This window comes from Colossoma macropomum, unplaced genomic scaffold (genome assembly GCF_904425465.1).
Source record: "Colossoma macropomum unplaced genomic scaffold, Colossoma_macropomum, whole genome shotgun sequence".
In the NCBI taxonomy this organism is placed as follows: domain Eukaryota; kingdom Metazoa; phylum Chordata; class Actinopteri; order Characiformes; family Serrasalmidae; genus Colossoma; species Colossoma macropomum.
Window position 1 is genome coordinate 21,597,069 of NW_023494787.1, and position 24,192 is coordinate 21,621,260.

General features: G+C 38.5%; 1 protein-coding gene across 1 annotated transcript; it reads left to right on the forward strand.

The window, feature by feature from the left end:
• The first annotated feature begins 505 nt into the window (after positions 1 to 505).
• cunh18orf21 (chromosome unknown C18orf21 homolog) lies at positions 506 to 23,616 on the forward strand. Its single transcript, XM_036566420.1, has 5 exons — positions 506 to 742; positions 9,189 to 9,208; positions 9,617 to 9,816; positions 21,502 to 21,686; positions 22,688 to 23,616. The coding sequence occupies exons 1-5, from the start codon at positions 636 to 638 to the stop codon at positions 22,830 to 22,832; spliced, it is 657 nt and encodes a 218-aa protein (XP_036422313.1). The 5' UTR covers positions 506 to 635; the 3' UTR covers positions 22,833 to 23,616.
• Positions 23,617 to 24,192: the final 576 nt, after the last annotated feature.

Below are 24,192 nucleotides of genomic sequence, written 5' to 3' on the forward strand. Positions count from 1 at the left end.
TATCTTTTCTGTTAATTTGGATTGGCTGTCAAATTGTCAGACTGTCAAAGGAATTCTAAAAATTGATCCTTTTTGTGATGCAGTGAATTATTTTTAAAATTTTCTTAAAAAGCAAAGTATCTCACTTCAACTTCACTCGAAAAAAAGAACTTACGTGAAAAAAGAGAGCTTCTGTGAAGGTATGGTTATTTTTGGCAAAATACAATATAGACAAATGTAAATAAAATAAAGCCCTTATGTTTTTTGTTTTCAAAAGACCTTGAAATGTATTCCTGCATCCCGAATCATTAAAAGAACCCCTTAGCAACTGTAACTTTTTTGCTCTCATCTGGTGTTAAATTCTCACTCCCCATATATATGCAGAGAACCTAGTACAGCGTCACGCCCCCTCCTCTACAAATCTACGCTTAGTAGTCTAAACCATAGACTCTCATATACAGTCTTGAAAGCGAAGGACTTCATTTCCCACAGTCCAATGGTCGCGCGTGAAGAATTGTGGGTAGTCTCAACTGGACTAGCGCACTGTAGCTAGTCGTTAGAGAGAAGCGTTGCTAATTCTTTAGCGTGATTTACTTTTGTAAATAAATATATTAATATCGTTTCTGTGCCCTGCAGCCTGCCGTAAACAGGAAACTATGGCCAGTAAAAAGCAAGTCCAGGTCAGCGGCAGAACCCTGCAGTTTTTAACGGAAGCCTCCGTGCTGTATAAAGACTCGTGTCCAGAGCAAGCGCGGTTCCTCATGTAAGTACAGGTACTTCTGTTTCTGGGTCTTTGAGGCTTGTCTGCAGTGTTTTAGAGCAGGACCCTCCTCATGGAGCTCTAACTTACCTACATGTCCGGCTCTCACCATGGCTTGGGATGTCTTAAGACACGTCTGAAGACATATTAAGACGTCTTGAGACACGTCTTAAGAAAAGACGTGTCTATAGACACAGTCTTAAGACGTCTTGACCAGGATGTAGAATGCATATCATTTATTTTTAATGCTAGGTTGCTACAAAAATTGAAAAAAAGCATTAAATGCTTTTAAATATCTTACTATAGTATCTACTATACTATACTATCAACCCTTGAAAACAGATAATTAGTTTTACAAGAATTTAATTTTTAAATGAAGTTATTATCTGTCATTTAAATAACTTGTAATAGTAATGAATACACATATATAACTGTAATTGAAACTTAAGAAAAATGAAATCACTATTATTTTACATTTTATTACATTGTTAATCAAACTTTTATATGTCTGTAATAATACATCAATTACTTAATAAAAAACATTAAAATGATCAGTAGACGTTTAAAGTTTTTATGTATGTTCATTGGTAGAACTGCAAAAAGCTGCAATTAACAGTAATAAGAAAATAGATTTAAAAAAATGGGTATTAATAAAGACATTAGACAGAAAAGTAGAGTACTTTTATATTCAAATAATTTGTTCTGCAGTCAAAAGCATAGCCCATAAATCCAGCTGCACAGACTACGAAAACATGGATTACACTAATTTTGCCAGTTAGCGTTTAATTTTAGAATGTCTTCTGTTGTAATGGCATTGGTTTACCGTTAGGTGGCAGACCTGCCCCTTCACTCAAGGTCCTGTCACTTACACGTGTTATTAGTTCTGGCTGTGATCACAGGGGAACGTTGCACTTGAACGGTCCGCCAGCTCATAATTACTATTAGTGGGAAGCAGCAGTTTTCCCACTGGTGCCATTAATTTATGACAAGAACTAAAATTACTTTGGATCTTTGGTACTCCTGTTGTAGTGGTGCATTCACAGCCTTTGCTTTTCAGTGTGTTCAGTCTTACACTACAGTAAATAAAAATATGGTATTATAAATATAATATAATACTGTAATGTAATAAATCTGTTTTTGAAACGTTGATATGGCTTTTGGTTTTATATATCTCTTCCCATTCAAAGAGATAGGAGCCTGATCTTTTATGATTGGCAATAACTGTCCAGGGGCGTTGCAAAGATGGCCGTCAAGTGGACAGACTTTCTTATAAGAACTTTCATTAAGCCCAGTGTGGGCAAGTGAATGCACACCAGTGTTAGCTTGGTGCTATCATAGCACTGCAAATCCCACAGTGGAAATCATCATTATTGTAGCAGTGTATGAAATTTCACAGCATGCTTGAGGTGATGTGGCAGAGGTTCAGTGTTGTCCTTGATTCAAATTGCACTGAGAATCAAGATTGGAGATCACATTTTAATACAATTAATTGTGCAACCCTAGTTTGTATTAATATATAAATAATTTAAATGGCCATGTGTCACAGGGTTTACCATCAGCAGTTTTGTCAAATGTTTTCATCAGAAACTTCTTTTTTGTAGGGTAGTTTCCACAGTGAATGGAACAAGACTGCAAGGTTCAGACATTGCTTTTAGACGTTCTAATGGTGCAGTGTTGTCCAACAGTTGTACTTTATTTCCAGCTTATAGTGAGACCTGAACAGAATGCATATTATGCTTTCTATATGCATTGCTCTCCACTTTCCTCTCTCTCAGATGTAGAAGCACGGGTGACTGAAGTTAGGATGGCCAGAATAAAAGCTTTCAAGGTAGTAGGTAAAACGTTTTGATGAATATATTAACAATCTAGTGCTCACAGTAGACCCTCCAACTCATGCTGCTTATGGGTGTCTTATGTTGTAAATATGTATTTTTGAGGTAAAAGATTGGACTATTCCTTTTATTTTTAGAGCGTTATAATCCTGACAGATGGCTCTTTTGCCTCTGCATTGCTGTCTGCATCTTTTCATTAATATGCTTTGTCCCACTACCACAATAAAACAGAGCACATCCTGCTGACAGCTTAAAATTTAAGTAGGCTATAATAGGCTATTCGATGCTACTTAACATACCAGAGTGGACCTCTTACAGCAGTCAGATAAATCACTTCTAGCTAGCAAACTGAATTTAATCTAAATAATTTGGTTTTACTGTTTATTTGACATAGGACATACTTTGGAGTTCGGAGTCTGGAACAAGTGTTGATTTTGTAGTTGCTGTGCATCAACCACCAGGGTGGGTATTGGTGAGACATAAATTGGTCAGGCTCTAATCATATTTATGATAATGAAGTTAGGTGGAGAGTTTGTGGTCTTAATGCCCGGCTGAGGGCAGCAAATGACAACATCTGGAGGTGCATTGCTTGTACACAGCAATGCCCATGTGACTTGCTGTTCTTTTTTTGTTTATGTCTGTGTCCCGGCTGGCACGTATTGAACTCAGTGCACACTGGTGTGTGCCTCATAATAACCTATAATCTTACAACCCTGTCACACAAGTACTGTTCTCAATCTCCTGTATACATACAGTTGTATGCAAAATTTTTGGCACCCCTGGTCTGCTGACATGTTTTGTTGATTTTTTTTTTTTTCTAAATGAAAATAAGTCAATGCACAATTGCAGTTTATTTGCTGAATTGAACCTACTGGGGCCTGTGCAAAAGTTAAGGCACATTTTATATATATCATTATTATCATTTTTTATCCTGTATGTTAAACTCATCAAATAAATAGAAATTGTGCACTAAAATTCACAGAAAATGTCATATTTAAGTTTGTTTGTGCAATCAGGGGTGTTCAAACATTCGCTTGTGACTGACTTAATAAACAATGTTTATTTTTTCATCAAACTGTTTTTCACTACCTCCGTACCCATGAATGAGATTTATCCCAAGTTATTGAAAGGTCAAAAGTGATTTAAAATAGTGCCTTAAGCCTTAAATCCTCTGAATCCCACAGCGTTAATCTGTTAGCGCCCAACCTGTGTGTGATTTAAGGAAGTGGTACTGATATTATGTTGGAGAAAATTGCCCAGATATGCTGGAATTAGCGATAGAAACCCTGCATGGCTTGGACCAAAATATTTAGCATCCTGCTTGGATTAATAGTAATTTTGTTTATGATTTAGCCTCTTATTTTCAGCTCTTGAACCACTTTTAAAACAACGGGGGAGATGTTGTGTTACTGAGCAGATCTAGATCATAGTGTCCTGGCTCTTGGTGAAGGACACTGTGGCTGTACTGCTTTAATTCTTAATCATTAAATGTAGATGTGGACATCACTGTGTTTGGGTTGTCATGGATGTTTCGTGAGGTGTGGCAACAAAATACTGACCCAAACCTCAAGGGTTCTTCTGTGGACTTTTCTGCCATTTATGGATGATGTTACATTAATTGAATGGAAAGAAGATTACCTTGGAATAGTTTGTTTAGCTTTATTTATGTGATGCTATTTATGGACAAAACGTCATTTCAGTCCACAGCCAGTGAGTCTTTGTCTTATTGTACATATTAAACCCTCTACGCATTTCTGTTGTCCCCACAAACGCAAGGTGTCATTGCTCTGACTCACACCAAGCCTGTACGCAAGTTACTGGAAGCAGCATGTCAGTTATGTGGACTATGACAGCCGATGTTGATTAAGTGATTTTCTGAGGGTGCCTGAAAATCTGAGGTTGCTTATTTGGCAGTTGGAATTATCCCTGTTAAGCCCAATCGTCCATGAAGTCCAGTTGTAGCAGCTGCCTCTAGATCACCACGGGGTGTTCGCGACAGTCCGTGGCCAGCTGTGGTCAGCTTTAGTGGAGACTGTGCTGGTCCCTTTGGCTGGGACTGCCCCTGCCATGTACATTAAGGACATCTGCTGACTTTTGTGGTGAACAGGACATTCTTTCTCGATGTTATCAGGCGTCCACTGAGAGAGCTCTCTTCATCCCGAGAGCTTTGTTGATAGCATCTGAAACAGAGAAGGTTTTGTGTAGTCCCGGATGTTTATCTGACTTGAGTGTGCACTTATAAGGAGCTGCATGTGAGGTATTTTAATTAGATTTGCACAAGAGGCCTTTATGGTGGTGTCACATCCCTATAAGACTTACTCAGATAGAAGTGTTTAATAGATGTGGCAGGAGAGGACAGGTTCAAACACTGCTGCTTTAGCTTGTTCCAAACACTTCCCATCTATTTTTGAACTTCCCAGACTTACGGTTAAATCTCAGAAGGTTTACTTGTCAATTAAACATCGATAACAGCCATGAAATTGATAGGTAGAACTTATTGTTTTTTCATTCCTTTTTTATGAATGAGCGTTCTGCGCTTCATTCCAGGATCTGAAACCCCAGTCCTGATGCGACTTAATTAACACAGACAGCAGTGAGTTGCACTGTGACCTAAAGCACAAATGCAGGACAGTGGCGTACTATCATTTTCATTCATTGTGAGGTCTTTTTATACAAAGTTACTTTTTAATGAATAAAAAAAGCAGATTTTTAATGTGGCGAAATAAAAAATGTGCTTTTTTTTATTAAATGCTTTTATTATTAAAGGGCCCATACAGTACTTTTTTTGTATTTATTTCTTTGCTTGAGGTCCACTTATAACATTTGTGTAGTTTTATACACCAAAAATGGTCATGATTAATTTTTACATGGAGGGGCTCTTTATCATTGGTTTGCTTTCACACACAAAAAGCAGTGAAGAACAGCACTTTTTGGATACATGAAACTTGAAAAGGGGAATGACGTGATAAGTCAGATCAGTGACAGTCACGTTACAAAATGAACCAATCACATAACAGCATGGGTGACGCTGGGAATGGACAGCTTCCACATGCACAGCAGACAGCAGCAGATCGGTTCTCTGGACCGCTTCCGGGCTCGAAAACAGCTTTCACGTTTGACCAAATGTACGGAGCTCACTGATCAAAAAAACTCTAGTGTGAAAACACCCCAAGACTCACATAAGAAAAAATTGTTCTGATTGACTGTCCTGGTTTGTGCTTCATTCAGAAAGCACAGGCGAAACACTGCTTAGAGGTTCAGTGTGAGTGGGTGGGGCTAAACTGCTGTGGGCTGAACAGATGGATATAAGTAAATATGTTGGTTGTGTGTCTCAGAAGCAGTGAATACAAAATGGGCTGTTCTTGCAGCTGTTCGAGCTGAATTGCGTTTACTTGAGGAAGCGCTGTAATTAGTAATTACTGACAAGGTCCCTGCTTTTAATCCAATACTAATCTGCGATGTCCGTTTTTACACGTTTTTTTAAGTCTGCTAAATAATGATTTTGGAGCAAATTGCCTTCTATAATTTGTCGAACTCCGAGCGCCCTCAGTAATAGTTGTCCTGTTCGAATCAACATCACAGTGATATAATAACAAAACTGAGCAATGGAAAATGGTGCCTCCATTTTTCCATTTTGAGTAGAGTCAGCAACAAAGTTATCTTTTTTCTTTTAGCCACTGTGACTCAAACATGCGGACATTGAGTAACAGCCCATTCCAAAAAAAAGAGTTTAAGGCTGTACAGAAAGTGCTGTGTGCATGTGATGTTTGAGGCTCTGCTTTGGCTCAGAGCTCTGAGTGCTAAAAGATGAGAGCAAGCAATGTGCAACCATGAACTCTGATGTGAAAAATAGTTTTAATGTAAACGTGTACATTTTCAAAACTTGCTGTGCATTTTTGTTTTTTGTGGCAAAACTTGGACTCGGTGTGAAAAGGCCTCAAGGCTTTGTTGCCCCCTCTGCCGCAAATGAAAACTGACCTAGATATATTAATTTTGTAACTGTACATACCTTGATATGTACCTACAGTGGTGTGAAAGTGTTTGCTCCCTTCCTGATTTCTTATTCTTTTGCATGTTTGTCACACTTAAATGTTTCAGATCACCAAACAAATTTAAATATTAGACAAAGATAACATAAGTAAACACAACATGTAGTTTATAAATGAAAGGTCTTTATTATTAAGGGAAAAAGAAATCCAAACCTACAGGGGCCCTGTGTGAAAAAGTGATTGCCCCTTCTTAAAATGAGAAACAAAGTAAATGAGATCTATCAGTCTGGAAAAGGTTATAAAGCCATTTCTAAAGCTTTGGGACTCCAGCGAACCACAGTGAGAGCCATTATCCACAAATGGCGAAAACATGGAACAGTGGTGAACCTTCCCAGGAGTGGCCGTCCGACCAAAATGACCCTAAAAGTGCAGCGACGACTCATCCAAGAGGTCACAAAAGACCCCACAACAACATCCAAAGAACTGCAGGCCTCACTTGCCTCAGTTAAGGTCAGTGTTCATGACTCCACCATAAGAAAGAGACTGGGCAAAAATGACCTGTGTGGCGGTGTTCCAAGACGAAAACCACTGCTGAGAAAAAAAGAACATAAAGGCTCGCCTCAGTTTTGCCAGAAAACATCTTGATGATCCCCAAGACTTTTGGGAGAATACTCTGTGGACTGATGAGACGAAAGTTGAACTTTTTGGAAGGTGTACGTCCCATTACATCTGGTGTAGAAGTAACACAGCATTTCAGAAAAGGAACATCATACCAACAGTAAAATGTGGTGGTGGTAGTGTGATGGTCTGGGGCTGTTTTGCTGCTTCAGGACCTGGAAGACTTGCTGTGGTTAATGGAACCATGAATTCTGCTGTCTACCAAAAATTCCTGAAGGAGAATGTCGGGCCATCTGTTTGTGACCTCAAGCTGAAGCGCACTTGAGTTCTGCAGCAGGACAATGATCCAAAACACACCAGCAAGTCCACCTCTGAATGGCTTAAGAAGAACAAAATTAAGACTTGAGTCGACTAGTCAAAGTCCTGACCTGAATCCGATTGAGATGCTGTGGCATGACCTTAAAAAGGCGGTTCAGGCTCGGAAACCCTCCAATGTGGCTGAATTACAACAATTCTGCAAAGATGAGTGGCCAGAATTCCTCCACAGCGCTGTAAAAGACTCATTGCCAGTTATCACAAACGCTCGATTGCAGTTGTTGCTGCTACGGGTGGCCCAACCAGTTATTAGGTTTAGGGGGCAATCACTTTTTCACACAGGGCCCTGTAGGTTTGGATTTCTTTTTCCCTTAATAATGAAGACCTTTCATTTATAAACTACATGTTGTGTTTACTTGTGTTATCTTTGTCTAGTATTTAAATTTGTTTGGTGATCTGAAACATTTAAGTGTGACAAACATGCAAAAGAATAAGAAATCAGGAAGGGGGCAAACACTTTTTCACACCACTGTATGTTTTTGCGCAATGAAAGTATTAATATTTATCCGTAATATCTCCAGATGTATCAATTTTCCAAAATTGCTTATCATCTCAACTGCAATTAAATTCTCATAATGCATACTTCAGCAGAGAGAAGCTGCGTTTTTTTAAAGGGGTGTAAATCTGACTTTGCAGTGATTCAGTTCAGTTATGATTCTTTAGGAAATGATCCAGTGCATCATTAAAATTTCACCACAATTTAATTTGATTATTTTTTTGCGGAAGCTTTTTTGCAGGACAGCAGTATTTTTACATTTGAAAGTTTTCTTTTGGCTAAAAAAAATGAGGACATACTCTCTGAAATATATAAAATATTGGTTTATCAGTTTTAATAATCAATTCTAATGTAATCCAGTGTTTCAAAATCAGTGCACTTGAATCACTGCCTTTAAATCAGTGCATCACAGTGGATTGATGCATTTTTACACCTCCAGCTTTGGCCTTGACTGACATGTTTGTTTGGCTGTGTGAAATATTTCAAGATATTTAGCGTAGGCTAGTTTGTCAGCACATAGAGCATGATGGCTGAGTGCTCTCTGAGGACTCATGGTGCTTGGCACTGGCAGTAGATCACTGCCGATGCAGGCACCTGCTAGCTATAAGAAGGTTTATTATAATAAAAAGCATCTGTTCGTAGTTTCACAAACATTGCACATATGTCTCAACATGCCTAATTTTAGTGTTCAATTATTAGCATTATGTGTACTAATTTTAGAAAGGATTTAGAAGGCTTAGGTGAAGTGGGTTATTAAAATAGTGCTGTATTCCAAAAATAAGACCAATGCACACACAGGCTCAAGGGAAATGAAGGCATTGAGTATTATTTTGGGATGGCTGTCTGTGAATTGTTGATGCTTATTATGTGTGAGCCACTTTGGTTGGAGAGAATAGCTCACGTTTCCTAGTTTTCTTACATTAGAATATAATGCTTGGATTGTGTCGAGCCTATTAAACATTTTTGTTTCATGGAAACTGACAGGATGCAGTGTGACGAAGTGCTTCTCTCAGCCACATTCCTGCACCTTGCCCAGCTGATCTGTTGGAAACAAATTGCAGGATATTTTTATAGGAAATGAAACATGAAACCGTTGCAGACTTACCAGATAACCATACCTTTTCTTGTCTTTATTTCAGGCAGAGGCATCAGAGGAGTGGTAAGTTTTATGTGGCAATTGCACTTTATTCCTTCAGTGTTGTTTATTTTCCTAGACTGGATTGTCACTCTGACCTTGGCTGATCTTTGGTAATGGAGGTACAGTGTTTATAAAACACTGTGGGGACATTTAGAGTTAGTAAAAGAAAAGTACCGCCAGCTAAGCAGTGCCCTCAGTCCCATATAATAAAACCAGGCTCCACACACACACACACACACACACTGGCCCTTTCCCAGGCCTAAAGCCTGCCTCTCAGCAGAGGTAGATGACCACGTATTGGAAAAGCTGTAAGAACTTTTATCCGATACATGAAAGAAATACCTGCCAGCCTCAGAATAGCACATGATATCACCTGTTGTATTTAGTTAGCAGGCCAAAACTCTCATGAGGTATTGTCCTGTGTTTTAGCTCCTGCCCTGCCAGAGTCTGTGCTCTGCCCCTTCTGTTTCCAGTGGCGCCAGCCGGGTGAGTGCCATGTGCGGGTGCGGCCCAAGCGAAGGCCATCAGCACAGGTGAGGAAGCTGCTCAGGAAAGACGCAGCCCGCAGGAGACTCAGTGCAGAAGAAAGCAAAGTTCTCCAGAAATTCAAAAAGGCCTCCAATGTTCTGGTGAGAATCTACATCAGACTGAGTGCACTGCACTTACAGCTCAAAATAAACACCACGAGGAGCTCTGTCTAGTTGAAGTCATGTTTTAGTGATTCCCAGTCTAGGTCTTAGATTACCCTTGTCATGCACATTTTTGCATTCTTCTTTCTGCTTTAACACACACTTTTTCAGTTCAGAAAGGGCTTATTAATGACCTGGTTGGATCTGGGTTTATAAGTAGGCCTGTTACGATCATGAAATTTGAGCTGATGATTAGTTATTATCCAAATAATAGCGAGTAACGATTTAATTGTCTGTTTTGTTCTAAAGTCTAAAGCAGTTTAATTGGCTGATGAAGTATCTTGCTTAGCTGTGTCTTTACTTTGCAGCTAACACAAGGTGATACACTGCACTGTAGTGTGTAACAAGAGTCTAACAAACCAAAACATTGCATTTTTCTATTGAGACTGAAAATTTAAGCGAAAAACACTTGTTCAGCATGAATACATGCTAAAATTTGCATTGGCTATCCTAAATATCAAATTAACAAACATTCCTCCAAGCGTGTAATAACACAGTTATATCTTTTCCTAGACTAGATTGTCATTCTGAATTTGGCTGGTCCTTGGTTGTGTTAAACATTGGCCCTGATCCTTGATTAGTTATGCTCCAGGGTATATTTTGGTTTGTCCATCTGACTTTACATGACCAAATCTTAAGGCAAATTATTCAGTAACTGCATGAAATAAATGCAAATTTTTATTTAATTAATTAATTAATTTATTTATTTTTTGTAAAAGCTCCCCTCAAATTAACAGAAAATATGTTTTATGATCATACACATATTGCTATATGCTTACAATTTACTGCTGAAAGCCAAAAATCTTAGACGCTCTTTGTATTATTTTATAAAAATATTTTTTACAGAGCAGATCACTGAAGAGACACCATCTGTTTATAGTTTATAGCCCAGATTTGTGGAAAAATGGGTCAACTTTCAGTAGACAAAAAAAATTGTTCAGCTTCTTCTATTATAAGGGTTTAAAATTACATTACCCATCTATTTGACTGGAAAGAAGACAGTTACAGCTCTCAAATGACACCCACCTTTTGAATGTAGCTTATGAAATATGAAAGTTGTGAAGAATATGACAGAGTGCGTTTTGGAAACACCGGTGGTTCCAAGGAGCATAAGAGGCTACAAAGTGATTTCTTTTAGGTGTGTTTATTTGTCTGAAGCTGATAAACTAATAAATCTGTCTGGATCACACTGTGCTTGTCTTGAAACAGTATGATGGATTGTTAAATTTAATTACTATGGAAAATAATAAGTTAGGTTAAATAATTGCAATTGTCTCAAATAACTGCGATCAGGCAATTATCTGTGACAGGCCTATGTGTAAGGGCTGGGCCAAGATATACAGAGCAAGGGAACTCCTAGTCATGCAAGCTAGGTTCCTGGACACTGTCAGAGAGTCTAGGGGGTTTTGTCACTCAGTTTGGCCACAAACCACCTACTTTGACAGGTCAGGTCTGTTTGACTGATAAGAGCCCTACAGCAACATTAAAGGAGCTGGAGGAATTTCTGGCAGGTACTGGTCACTCAGTTCCTGCCACTTGCTTGTGACATTGTGCACATGTCTGGACTATGGGATATTGGAGTCCATATAGAGTTTACCCAAAAATAAATACATCACCCAAAACCATCTATTGAGTTGAAGGTTGATGTTTTTGGCTTGGATTCTAAAAGATATATTTGGTGCAACAACAATGTAGCTCATCAGCTAAAGAACACCATACCAACTGTGAAGCATGGTGGTTGGAGCATCATGTTTTGGGACAGATTCTCTTCAGTTGGGAAAGGGGCTCTGGTCAAATTAGATGGGAAAAAATATCAAGATATTGTCACAGAGCCTGCTGGCCTCTGTCAAAAAGCTAAAGATGAAGAGGAATTTCCCCTTCTGTGTTAATGCTTCAAACCCCACATCCAATTAAACCTGAGAGTTTGAGGAGCTTGAGATACTTTTTTGCAGTAGAAGGAAAGGTCCAGGCACAAAAAAGTACATAAATATGTACTGCTGTTATAAACGTAAAGATACTTCGACAAAATATTAGTTGTGGGTGTGTGTATGCTTATGCAGTCAGGGTGTTTCTCTTGCATTGTGGTGTTTCTAAAGTTGCATAAAAGATGTCTGATGTGATTCATCTTGATTTCTGCTGGTTTACCTCACCAAACAGCAGCAATTTCAATAAGGGTGTGCAGAATTTTTATATCTACTGTAGATGATCGGTGTACCTCTGTGGGTGTAGCATCTGAGACTTAGACTAGGGTACTCCAGTATTCGTAAATGTGCATCATAAAACAGACAATATAAGTCTGAGGCGAATCTGCTCTCACTGAGCCTCCGGTTTTGACGTCGACTGGTTTAGAGTAGTTTGATCAGACGTTTGCGTTTTAGCTTCTCGGAAATGCAAATGCCATTGCTCTGTTTGATGTCTGTCTCTCGTCCACATCAGCAGGGTGGATAACAGACAGATAGCAGGAAGTGGCTGCTCACCCAGCTAAGGGCAATGGAAATGCTGTGGCCCATAACAGGGGCTGTTTCTGTGCCTCAGGCTGAGAGGGAAAGTACCATCGATGTGGCCCTCTGCATGTTTGCCATTGACTCTCCAGCCTCATTAGTATGGAGAACAAGCAGGAGGAATGCTAATGTGGAAGCCCCATCATGATACTTTGGCTTACTCTGTGGAACTTGACCACCACAGTGGAGACTTTGAGAAGTTAATACTTAAAACAACTCTGAAGACTAAGCCACAAGAATGATATCTCTTCTAAAGCTATCGTTTAATGTGCAAGGCGATCAGCAATTGCTATGCAGCTTCAGTCGTGCCTTAATCAGAAACAGAAAAGCTCCTGATTCGTCTTGCTTTTCAAGCTTAAATCTCGTAGCTAAGTGGCTTTGTATTGGATGATTAAACTGGAAAAAGATCTACTGTCTTCTGCAGCCCTCTTTGAATGTGAGGTGACTGCTGAGTAATTTGGGGGATTTTTTGAGCTGTTTGGTAATGTGTAATAGTACTAACCCTCGGTGGCAAACAAGGGGTGGTATACGTGCTACTTCACACCGATACATAGCTGGGTGTTACTGATACCGAGTTGCTGAGGATCTCTGGGGGAAGATTAGCTGGAGTGTGCAGATGCTGTTCATAGCATTTGTGTGTGTGTCACATGTGAGCGAACTGCTTTTCAGTGCACAGCATCTTTCTCCACCCCCTTGTCATTTGCATTTGTTTTCATTTGATGGATATTTCTAGCCTTGCAAATCATCCCTAGGTATGCATATTAGGAAAAATTATCCTCTCAAAATATGTAGACACAGCAGCTTAATTTAAATCCACTCACCAAACAAGGTATGATTAGTACTGACACACAGCCAATAATAATTTGGTCTGTTAAAATCATTGGCAATTCCCAGTGCTTCAGTTTATCAAGCATCAGCAGCTTACCAACGTACAGCTGGGTGCGATGGCTCCTCTGCTGCCCAGCGTGTGTGTTCAGTTTGGGAGGAATTGTGAAAAAGTGGTTAGATTCTACTAGAGCTAACTTATTTTGCACATTCCAGTTCCTTATTTTGATCCTGTATGTGCATCTAGCTTCAGATTACACAACATTTACCTATACCAGGCTTAAAAAGCAAAATGTTTCCACAACGCATCAGTTATGAGTGGAAATCATCACCTGGTGGCTTTGTGTCTTTTGCAAGTCACTTAAAGCAAGAGGCAAAAATAGACTTGAAGCAAAATATGTTTTGTGCGCATGTGATCCCTGCTGCACGTGTCCTGTGCGAAAGGCTACGCTGATGGGATTTGTTTGCCACGTTTGACTGACTAGATTGCAACCAGAATAAGCTCCATGATTTTGCTAGATGACTCAAAACATCATGTCTTACTTCAGCAAGGGGTCAACCTGACCTTTCAGGCTTTTTACTTAGCAATGATATTCAATCTTTGTATTTCTTTCACATTGAGCTGCTCTCGGAAACTGTTCTTCGTAATTTCCAGCGTGCCTGCAATTATTTAAGCCACTCTCGTCTTTGTGTTCCATCTGCACCTGGCTTCAATCTCCATGTACATGTACTTTGTGATATTCTTTGCGTACTTGCTCTGGACATTGTTGTCCTTAGGAATGATGATACATAGGCACGTCCTGTTCTCCTAGTAATGGAACACGAAGTCTGCTCTGTCAGTGGAAACGGTACAGTTGGTGGGGATTGTGATGCCTCACATAACACATTCTCCAGTGTTGACCAACTTCTTTCGGCAGTGATTCTCCAATGTTGGAATATCCAGTTGCTGGCACGGTGCCCAATGCACATATTTACCAACCTCATAGTGTTTTTTGAGGTGGTCTTTGTCTCCTCTGACCCGCATGCCCGCAATGTACTTGTGTACATGATGTATTGGTGGTGGTGTGGTTAGCCTTTTTTTAAGGCCTAAGCTTAAAAATGTCCACCTGGAGTGAGATAATACACTATCTACCAGTGTTTTGTGTAATCTGATTCAGCACAAGCTCAGCTTTTCAATACTGTAGTTACTTATTAGCGTTATTGAACACAAATGCTAACTATAAAATACGAAAGTAGTATGTAAAGCAACAACAAAACAACAAGAAAAAACATACAGAACGAAACAATTGGAATAAATAATCTGAACAGTAAACCACCTTATGAGCTTATACATACACACTTACTGTCTACTACTACATACCTACTACTACTACATACTGCTGTCTTAAGTGCTCTACTGTTGCATTTAATATTTGTAAGCCAGTCTACCTTTTCAGTCTTCCTAGTTTGCCCAATTAATTAATTAATTAATTAATTAACAGGGCCTTTGTTGTTGTATTTTGGGCTCATTCCATTTCTGGACATTGTTCATACATGACTTCTGCTGTGAATAATGCAGTTTTAACATGCATTTTTGGATGCAGCGATGGGCGATGTTTATAGACAATGGTTTGTCAAGTATTCCTAAGCCCTATGTAATGGGATCTGTCACAGAAACATGCCATTTTTTTATTGCTGTGCCATCTGAGGGGTCCAAGGTCATAGGCATTCATTTGTAGTTTTCAGCTTTTTCCTTTATGCACAGGGATATCTCCTGATTTCCTGAATCTTTCCATGATATAATGCACTGTAGAGGGTGAAATGCGTAAAATCCCTGGATGAGGAACATTTTTATTAATAAATTGGTGGACTAGTGTTGATGCATTTTTGGTAAATGCTTCAAACCATCCTTGCTCATAAAGCTCTGCCTTTCGGGATGTTTTTTATTTCCATCACCTGTTTAGGATATTTTTTGAACATTTCACAATGTTCCTAGGCCTTAATTGCTCTTGTCACAACTTTTTTTGGACCATGTTGCAGGGATTTTTGTGATTGGATTTATAAATTATATAAAAAAAAATAAATTATAAATGATAAATTATAGTGTGGATTATTATTAGTTATTCTAAAGAGAGAGAGAGAGTTTTAGCTGTGTTGCATTTTCTAAATCTATTTTAGTTATTCTGTTAATACATTCTCTTAACATATTCTGTTAACTGTGTCTTTTTTCTGTAGTGTTATTAGGAATCTTAAGTATTATGAGAATATGCAAATTTCAAACAATACCAACCCTAAACTTGACATTGCAGTCTGCATTCTCTCCACATGTTTTCAAGCTCCCTGAGTGTTTGTTTCCAGGAGCTGATGGGGGATTTGAGGCAGAGTGATGTCTCACCTCATTTTTTCCATCCACAACACTAGAGGGACTGACCCCTGTCGTGGGTGTGAATGGATGAAATGACGGAGCAGCGAACGGGTGGGGGCTGTTTGGCCTTGGAGTTTTAATCAGACGCTTGACCTGCTGGCGTCTCACGTGCAAGAGCTGCCAGGTCTTTAGTGAATTATTTTAAGCATCCCTTCTCAGGTATACCCATGTCAACAAGCAGAGTTAATGGCTATTTTGTCTGCCATGACCAAAATAAACTCTACAAATAGTACATCAATCCCACTTCATTATGATGGTTTTAAAAAGAGTGAACTTTTAGTGGTGGATATAGAGAGATGATTCCCTCTTTGAAATGCTATCTGTTGTGTAGTATTGAGCCTCCCTAGGGCAGTGCACAGCAGCCAGAGTTTTTGGGGCCATAGGCTTAAAACTGCCTCGCTGTATCTCATTTCCTGTGCACACTCACTCACTGAATCCATCTGGCACGTGCCTCTGTCCTCATCCGTTATTATCACCTTAGATGAGGAATGAAAAACAGCTGGGTTGTAGACAACATGATGAACTGATGTATGTCTCTCGGCACCCTCCGCATCACCATAAACCAGCTTTGACCCCATTGGGTTATTAAGTTTTAGGTTAACTCTGTAAAAATATTTTGACTCCTTGGAATAAGCTCAGAATAAGCTCAAGGTCTTGATGCACATGTTCTTAAATCAACCTGTGGCTCTAACCTACTCCAGCACAGCCTGGATTAAAGCAATACTCCAGCATTTCTTCACCAAATCTTAATGTGCATTTGATTACCATGGATATTGCTTTTCTGGACTTAGAAAAGAACAAAAAAAATCCATTGAATCAAAACACACTTCAGAAGCTTCAACTTCAGCACGACTGCAAATCAAATTGCACATCAAATTGAATGTAACTTACATTAGTTTATGCACATTTTCACTTCAAATTTACTTATAAATCCCAACATAAATGTGAATTTTCAACTACAGCCTTTTAAGATCAAATCTGTGCATGCAAATATTTTATAAATGCGGCTCCTCGTTTTACTTTATTTATACAAACACTGCAGAGAGCAGGGAGTTGCCCTGCGTAAGTGAATGCAACTGGTGCTCTGCCACACAGAGAAAATGCTATTGGAAAGAACATTTTTTCTTGCTTAATTATAGTTTAATGTTTAGTCATTGTAAAGTGTTTTGGCAGTGAAGAGGAAGATGAAAGAGATCCATCAAATAGTGCCTAAAAGTCCTCATTTTTCTTTTATTCAGTGTGACTCAAAGACATAGACACTGGGTAACAGCTGGGACTGGGCAATATGACAATGTTTATCATTATCATGACAAATTACGTTACAATATACTTCTCTGGGCGTATGGTAGAAATCATCAGTACTTAAAGAATGCTGGAAAACTGCATACATCATTACAAAGACAACATAACTAGTTCTTTTGAATTGGATTTAGTGCAGTGTGTGAAATACTGAATAAAATTTATTTGTATTGACAGTTTTGATAGTACTTTTAAATGTGGCACTATTTTTTTTCTTTGTTTTTTTGTCTGTTCCAATTTTGCAGCAAGCATAAAAATCATAGTGTCATATATCCAAATCTCCCATCACTAGTAACAGCTCATTCTGTTAAAAAAAAAGTTCAATAAAACAGCACAGGGAGTTCCACCAACACATACAGGAGCAGACACTCTGCAGCAGTGCTGTTTGTGGGAGGATGTACTTCAGCTCGAAGCCCTGAACTACAGAAACAACCGTGAGCTCTGATGACAATGCTAGCATCGATGTGTGCACTTTAAAATTGATGTGTGTGCTTTTTGTTTGTTTTCTTGGTCTGAAGAACTTGGACTTGTGAAAAGACCTTAAATGCTCTGCCAACAGTAGAAACTGTGCTAAATATATTGTATTTGTATCTGTAATATAGCGTATTTCCTTTTGTTTCAACATTGCATATTGTCCCTACTTTGGAGAGATTTTAGTGTTTAACCTGACATGCATCTGGCTTTCTGTTCTATGCTTCTACTTCTATACTAACAACACTGATGGCTCAGAGCATTTTTCTTTGAACCTTCAATGTACATAAACACAATAGTAGGATCACGTGAATGACTTTGGCCTTAAATTTGCCCTGTCTTCTAATTGCTGCTAATTGCCAAGTGAAAACAGTATCCCACCCCACCCCCAAGTCTGTATGCAGTTCCTGATGTTGGTGAGATCCTGTTTTCACTCCCCCTGGAGTGGCCTGCCCAAGATTGGGCAAAAGGGATCAATCGTCATGGAGAGCAGATGGGTCTCAGTGTTTCGATAACGGTGCACACTCACTCACTCATACACACACACCACATGTTTGCTGCTTTTGTGTATCAAGGGCAGCTGTGTCTACTAAACCACAGTACCAAGGTCACAGCAGCCAGCCTAGCCCAGCTTGCGGCTAGTAGTGTATTTTAGGAGCCTGGCCTATTAATAGATAACAAAGAGCCCATCTGCTGGATTGATTTTGTGCATGTGTGTACGAGAGAGTGTTCAGGAAGCGTGTAGAAAGCTAAGCACTCCAGTCGGAGCCAGTCCTGTCTGGGGCTTTGGTGGGTCTGAAGAGAAGCTGACACCTCCCAGAAGGACAGAAATGACCATAAGACCTCAGCAAACCCATTTTGCATGTACTTGTATCCACTAGTAGCGAATTAAAGTGAACTTTTTTTTTCAAAATTTCTCATGTGAAATGTTTGTGTCTTTAATTAGGACTGAACAATTAATCATATTGCACTTGCAAGAGCTGCATATCGATTTATACTGTCTTTCTAGCATTGTTTTACAAAAAGCTTGGGGCTTCATTTATAAACATACTTGAATATCATTCTAAATCTCACATTTTATGAGTAAATTTACACAGATGCTCATTTTAAGAACAAATTTGTACATACAAATGAGGACACTGGAGCTTAATTTATAGAAAATGATCACATTTAAATCGCAATTTTGGTCAGAAAAATCACAACTAGATATTTTCTCCAAAATGGTTAATCACTACCTTTAATGTTATGGAGAGCTGTTCTTCATTCTGCATTACATCATGTAAAAAGTGACACATATGTGCATGTCATGCTGACGTTTCAGGTATGACTGTGTAGTCTGCCCAACACTAAACTAAATACAGCTGGTCTCAGTTCACTTCCCTCTCTCTCTCTGTTCCCTGCCGCTCTCTGTGCACACAGCTGCTGTTGACTGATTGCATCAATCTCGTTGGAGCCGCTGAGTTTTTGGTGGTATGTGCATGCTTCGGAGGACCCGCAGATTCTTCCTGCTGTAGTAACCCGACCGTGCATGTGCATTAAATAGCACAGGATACATGTCTGTGGATTGCAGGAAATTAGACTTGCATGTGATGGCGAAAAATAAAACTTCAGCTATCCCAGTACATCTGCTGTTTGACTAATGTGTTAACTATAATGTTGCAAGGCGGTGTGTTTATATGTATCCTGGAAGGGAATTTATGGTAGGATTATCTTTGAGGAAGAGGAGAGTTTCTCTTTCTAGTGTGAGCTCTGTTCCCATCGTTACTCCACTGCAGAGGTCTCCGTACACATCACCATCAAAAGCCATTTCATGGCCCTGACGCTGGGTGATATTTATAAAACATCACAGCATTTCTAAATTATATCATATTAGACAATATTGTAGCCTGCATTAATAAAATTGATTACCAACATTCCTGAATACTGGTACTCAAACGATATCTTACAAACCTGACATCACTTGTTTTGTTCTATTTTGCTTTTCTTAAAATTACACCAAAGCTTACACAGTATTTAATACATTAATCAGACAGAAAGTTATTATTTATTGATTAAGTTATCTATAAACTTAAATTTAATACTGGGAGGGGCACAAAATGTGGCCTGGGCAAAAGTAATGGCACATATTATATTTGGGTTTTTTCCCAATATGTTAAATTCAGCAGATATAGAAATTGTACATTAAAATTAACAGAAAAATTCAGAAAGAATGTTAACTTATTTTTACTTAGAAAATCAACAAAACGTAATTTGACGAGGGGTATTATTCTTTTTCATATGACTGTACATCACAGTTAACTATGCTTTTGTTATAAATCAATATTACTAAAACTAAAAATCAATATTGTTGTGTGACCAGTGTAGATGATATATTGCCCCCCACTACATGGCCCTACTACAGAGGAACTCTATTAGCTGGCCTGAAACAAGTTGTTATAAGGCTGAAATTAGGTAAATAGGAGTATGACTATAAATTAGCATAAGCTCTTAATGCTCTGTTTCTTCCCATGTCCTGTTCCTGCAGCCTATTAAGATCAGAAAGCTGAAGGTATTTGTTATAAACTGGTTCATGGTGTGTTTTATGGGTTTGTTTTATAGCCAGATTGTTGTCATGGTGAGAAAGATATTTTGGGAGCACTTTCTGCCTCTGATGGAGGCTATATTCTGTGTCCGGGGTTTTGTACCAATGTTTTTAGCTACATAAGGAGAGCTCATCTTTTTACGAGCACCTTTTACTGTTATGCACTATAGTCATCACATCCATAATCGCTGCTGCCATCGTTGGCACCCTCAGCTTTTAGCTTTAGAGTGTTTAAGCCAAAGGTAGTAAAGGACCCTTTTAAGTCACTGATATGTTTCATTCTCTCCTACGTTGTCCCCCAAAATTATTAATTATAATTAAAGGTACACATTAAAGGTATAATTATTAATAATTATACCTTTAATGTGACAAAATGTTAATTGAATTGACTTTTCAAGTAATATCAAAAATAATTATTTGTCAAATTTGTTAATGCAGAAATAATTGAAGAGTTCTCTTGCTTGTATAGACTATTGATTAAAATTGTTAGATTACGGTCCAGAACAAGCTGATCTGATAAAAAATGGTTAAATCCTACATGGTAATAAAAAAGATTGACTTCCTATTACTTTTTGTAGTACAGTGCTGATTATAGTCTCTTCTAGTGCTTAGATCCAGTACTGCTTTGTTTAATTAATAAAAATGAATTATTTTGCTTCATTTTGTTTTGATAACCAATGAGAACTCAGAATTAGTCAGAGTCTCCGCCTCCAGTGAGCTGATTGGACGAATGCCTATGTGTCTGTGCCGCTTTGCTTTATAATATTGTGCATGCAGTCTGTATACAGACAACCTGTATCCATCTGATCGAGCCTCGTTTCAGCTCCACCACCTGTTCCTTTCAACAAGCATGGCTACTTTTATCTCGGTGAGTTTTAACTGTTGTAAAGAAACTTCTTGCTTTGTCTGTTTTGAGACTGTGAGTTTAATGATAAATGGATATGTATACAGGCTGTGCAGCCTATGTTTGATGTGTCTGGGGAAGTGATTGAGTAAGAGGTGGTCTGTAAAGTGAAGTTATTGCATTGTTGGTCAGTTTAAGTCAGAGTGTGCCTCCTGTTGCTTTCTGCTGAAGAAAGCGTTTCGGTCTGGTGGTGAAAAAGGAGCTTGTGCATGCTTTGTGCTGTTTGAGATAAAAGGTTATGTCCTTGTGGTGGCTGTTTCACTGTAGGTCTTTACTTAGTGTTTGGTATGGATGAGTTGTGCTGAAACAGAGTAAAACTAATTTAGTTTTTTGAAAATAAGTGGCTTTGCTTCTTAGCACATAACCATTGATGTAGCCTAGTTCATATAAGTTGTTGACGCAGGAGGTGATCTTACAAGGTACATGTTGTACTCCCCATGATGACTCTGTGAAGTCCCCTGCTCTGTTGTATGCAGTTGTAGATCAGATATCCCAGCATAGCTGCCACCCCAAACGCATGATTCATTAAAGCTGCTGATTTTGGATCCTTGCACCTAACACCACAAACTTCCACCCAGCTTTCCTTCCTTTTATACATTCCCACCATAAAGCTTTATTTATTTATTTCCGTCTCCACTAGATGGCCACCTGTCACGCCTGTAATAAGACATCCAGGCAAGTTGGAGTAAACAGGGATTTTCTGGCTTCCTTTTCGAAGACCTATGGCACCCCAGCGAGTACGAGCAAGCGCAGGACACCTCAGTCAGCGAACAAATCAACTCCAAAGTCTGGGATCCACGAGAAAACACCAGGCAGAACACCAGCGTAAGCCACTTTACATGTTGTGCTGTCCTCAGAGCAAAGGTTATGTCACTGTATTGGAAGAGTGGCCAATATGGCAAAACTGTATACATTTTTACAACACATTATAAGTATATTTAGTTTTTCTGATGTTTGCATACAAGTTGGAATGGTTAAAACAATCCAACAAAACAGTAGTGGCACATTTAATAAGGGCTAAAAAAACAAGCAATATATTTTCTATAATTTGGCTAAAATAAACTATTTAAGAAGAAACAGTAGAAAAAAATGGCTAGAAATAAATACTAATAGTTTCTAAAAAAAATAGAAAAATAAGAAGATGGCATGAAGTGCTCACATCCAATCAGCTGTTTGTAACTAAACAGTTTATGCAGTTACTGATTGTTGTTGTTTATAGGCTCTTTATAACTGGTCTAAATCTGTCTCTTTGATATATGTAGTTGTTTAGTGTTCAAGAAGTAGTGTATATACAGTCATATACAAAAGTTTGGGCACCCAGCGTGCCCAAATGACATGTTTTGTAAATGACATGTTCTTGAATTTGTAAGTGAAAATAAGTTCACACATGCTTTAATGAGAGCAAACGTCCACATATTTTAATGCACAGTTACTGTTTATTTGCTGAATTTAACATATTCGGGGAGAAAATAAAACAAGAAGTGTGGCCTGTGCAAAGGCCATAGTACATTTTATATTCTGTGTTTTATTGTTTTCTAATATGTAAAACTAAGCAGATACATAGAAATTATGCTAAACTGTGCAGGAAAAGTTTGTTCATTTTTGAGGGTGTGTTAACTTATTTTCACTTAGAAAACGAGTAAGTGAAAGTGTAAGTAACCTTTTGTCATATATAACCTTTGCATATGACTGTATATATACTACATACACATACATACTCCGATATGTAGTCTGTTGGTGTTTTGAAGAGTTGAGTGGATCTCTAAGTTTGCTGTGTAGAACACAACCAATATAACTTATCTACTTTAATATCTCTTCCTCTATAGGTCAAAATCATCCAACACCAGCAGCTCATCAAAGTCAGCCAGTGGGAAGAAGTCCGCTTTCTCTCGCCTTAGGAAGCTCCTGATGCTTGATGATAGCCAGAAGAGTAAGAAAGGGGGTCTGAAAGACTTCCTCTCCTCTTTGTGAGGGTCGTCAATGTCACAGAAACCCCACAACGATGGGCTCCGGCCTACTTTGTGTGGTGCTCCTGGAATTAGGAACAGCTCTCAGAGTGGGGCAGAGAGGGACAGACTGGTCACTTCATCATGTACTACATTGCCACCTTGTGGACCAGACAAGTAACTGCAGCCTGAATTACAAATTCCAGGCCCCTCATATTTCCAGCCTAGTCGCCCTAAACCGTATGTGTTCCCTCTGGAGTGTCTTGGGATCATTCCTGTCCCAATTAAGTTAAGGACCATTTCAGCCTTAACAAAGGTTTTCAGTACGGCTGGTAGACCAAAAACACTGTATCTACCAGATAAACTATTTTGTTTAGGCTATTTGTTCTTGTTAGAATATTAACTGACTGCTCCCTGTTTGCATTTGCTTCTTTGGGTCAGCTTGTTGGCCTCTAAGGGGGAAAGTCACTGTGGTTTCAGTAAATTTTCATTGATTTGTTTAAGTTTACACCTTTGTATGTGTGATCCTGTTATTTTCAGATCACTACTACTTTTTATATCAATGCCTTTGTAACATTTTTTTTGTTTACTTGATGCACGTGGTCAGGTCAAGTTATGATAACTAGTTAAGGGCTCCTAGTGGTTCACCAGTTGTTTACATTTGATGGGCTGTTTTTGCCCTGCAACTGTATTGCACAGACCAAAGATGTGTTGCTGTATAAGTCATGCTGATGCATCTTGTGGGTAAATCATTGATTTTTATTCACTTTACCACTTTGTATTTTCAATAAATCAGTTGCAAAACAAGAGAAGTTTGTGGAAATGTTTGGGCGTTTTCTTTGTGCTCAGTAATGTACTTACAGTATGTTGGTGGAAGCAAATTAATCACATATTCTTTTCACTGGTCATTATAAATGAGGGGAAAATAGAAATGAGTTGTGTGTTCAATATCAGAGATAACAGTGCAGCTGTGTCCTCCGACCACTTTAAAAGGCAGCTTTGAACTAGATTTTGGAGGCTAGGCTTCAGAGGCTACATTTTATTTACATATTAAAATAATTTTAATAGGCATTTGTTTCTGTAATAAAATTTATTAGGTTTTTACTACAGAATAATGTACTAGTATTTGTCAGGGTGTCAACATTTCATTATACATGTAGAGGGAGATCAATTATTAACGTACTAGCTGTAATCAGAAAGTTCATCCATATGGAAAGGGAGTAAAGTACGTTTATCAAATACATTTAAAAATGTATGAATATGGCCAAGATGTATTTAGCTTAATGCACTTAAGCATTTGAATTACATGTTAGAATAAAACAATATATGTGAAATGTATCTAATGTAAAATAAAGTATTTTATATTATATGTATTTCTGGGCAGA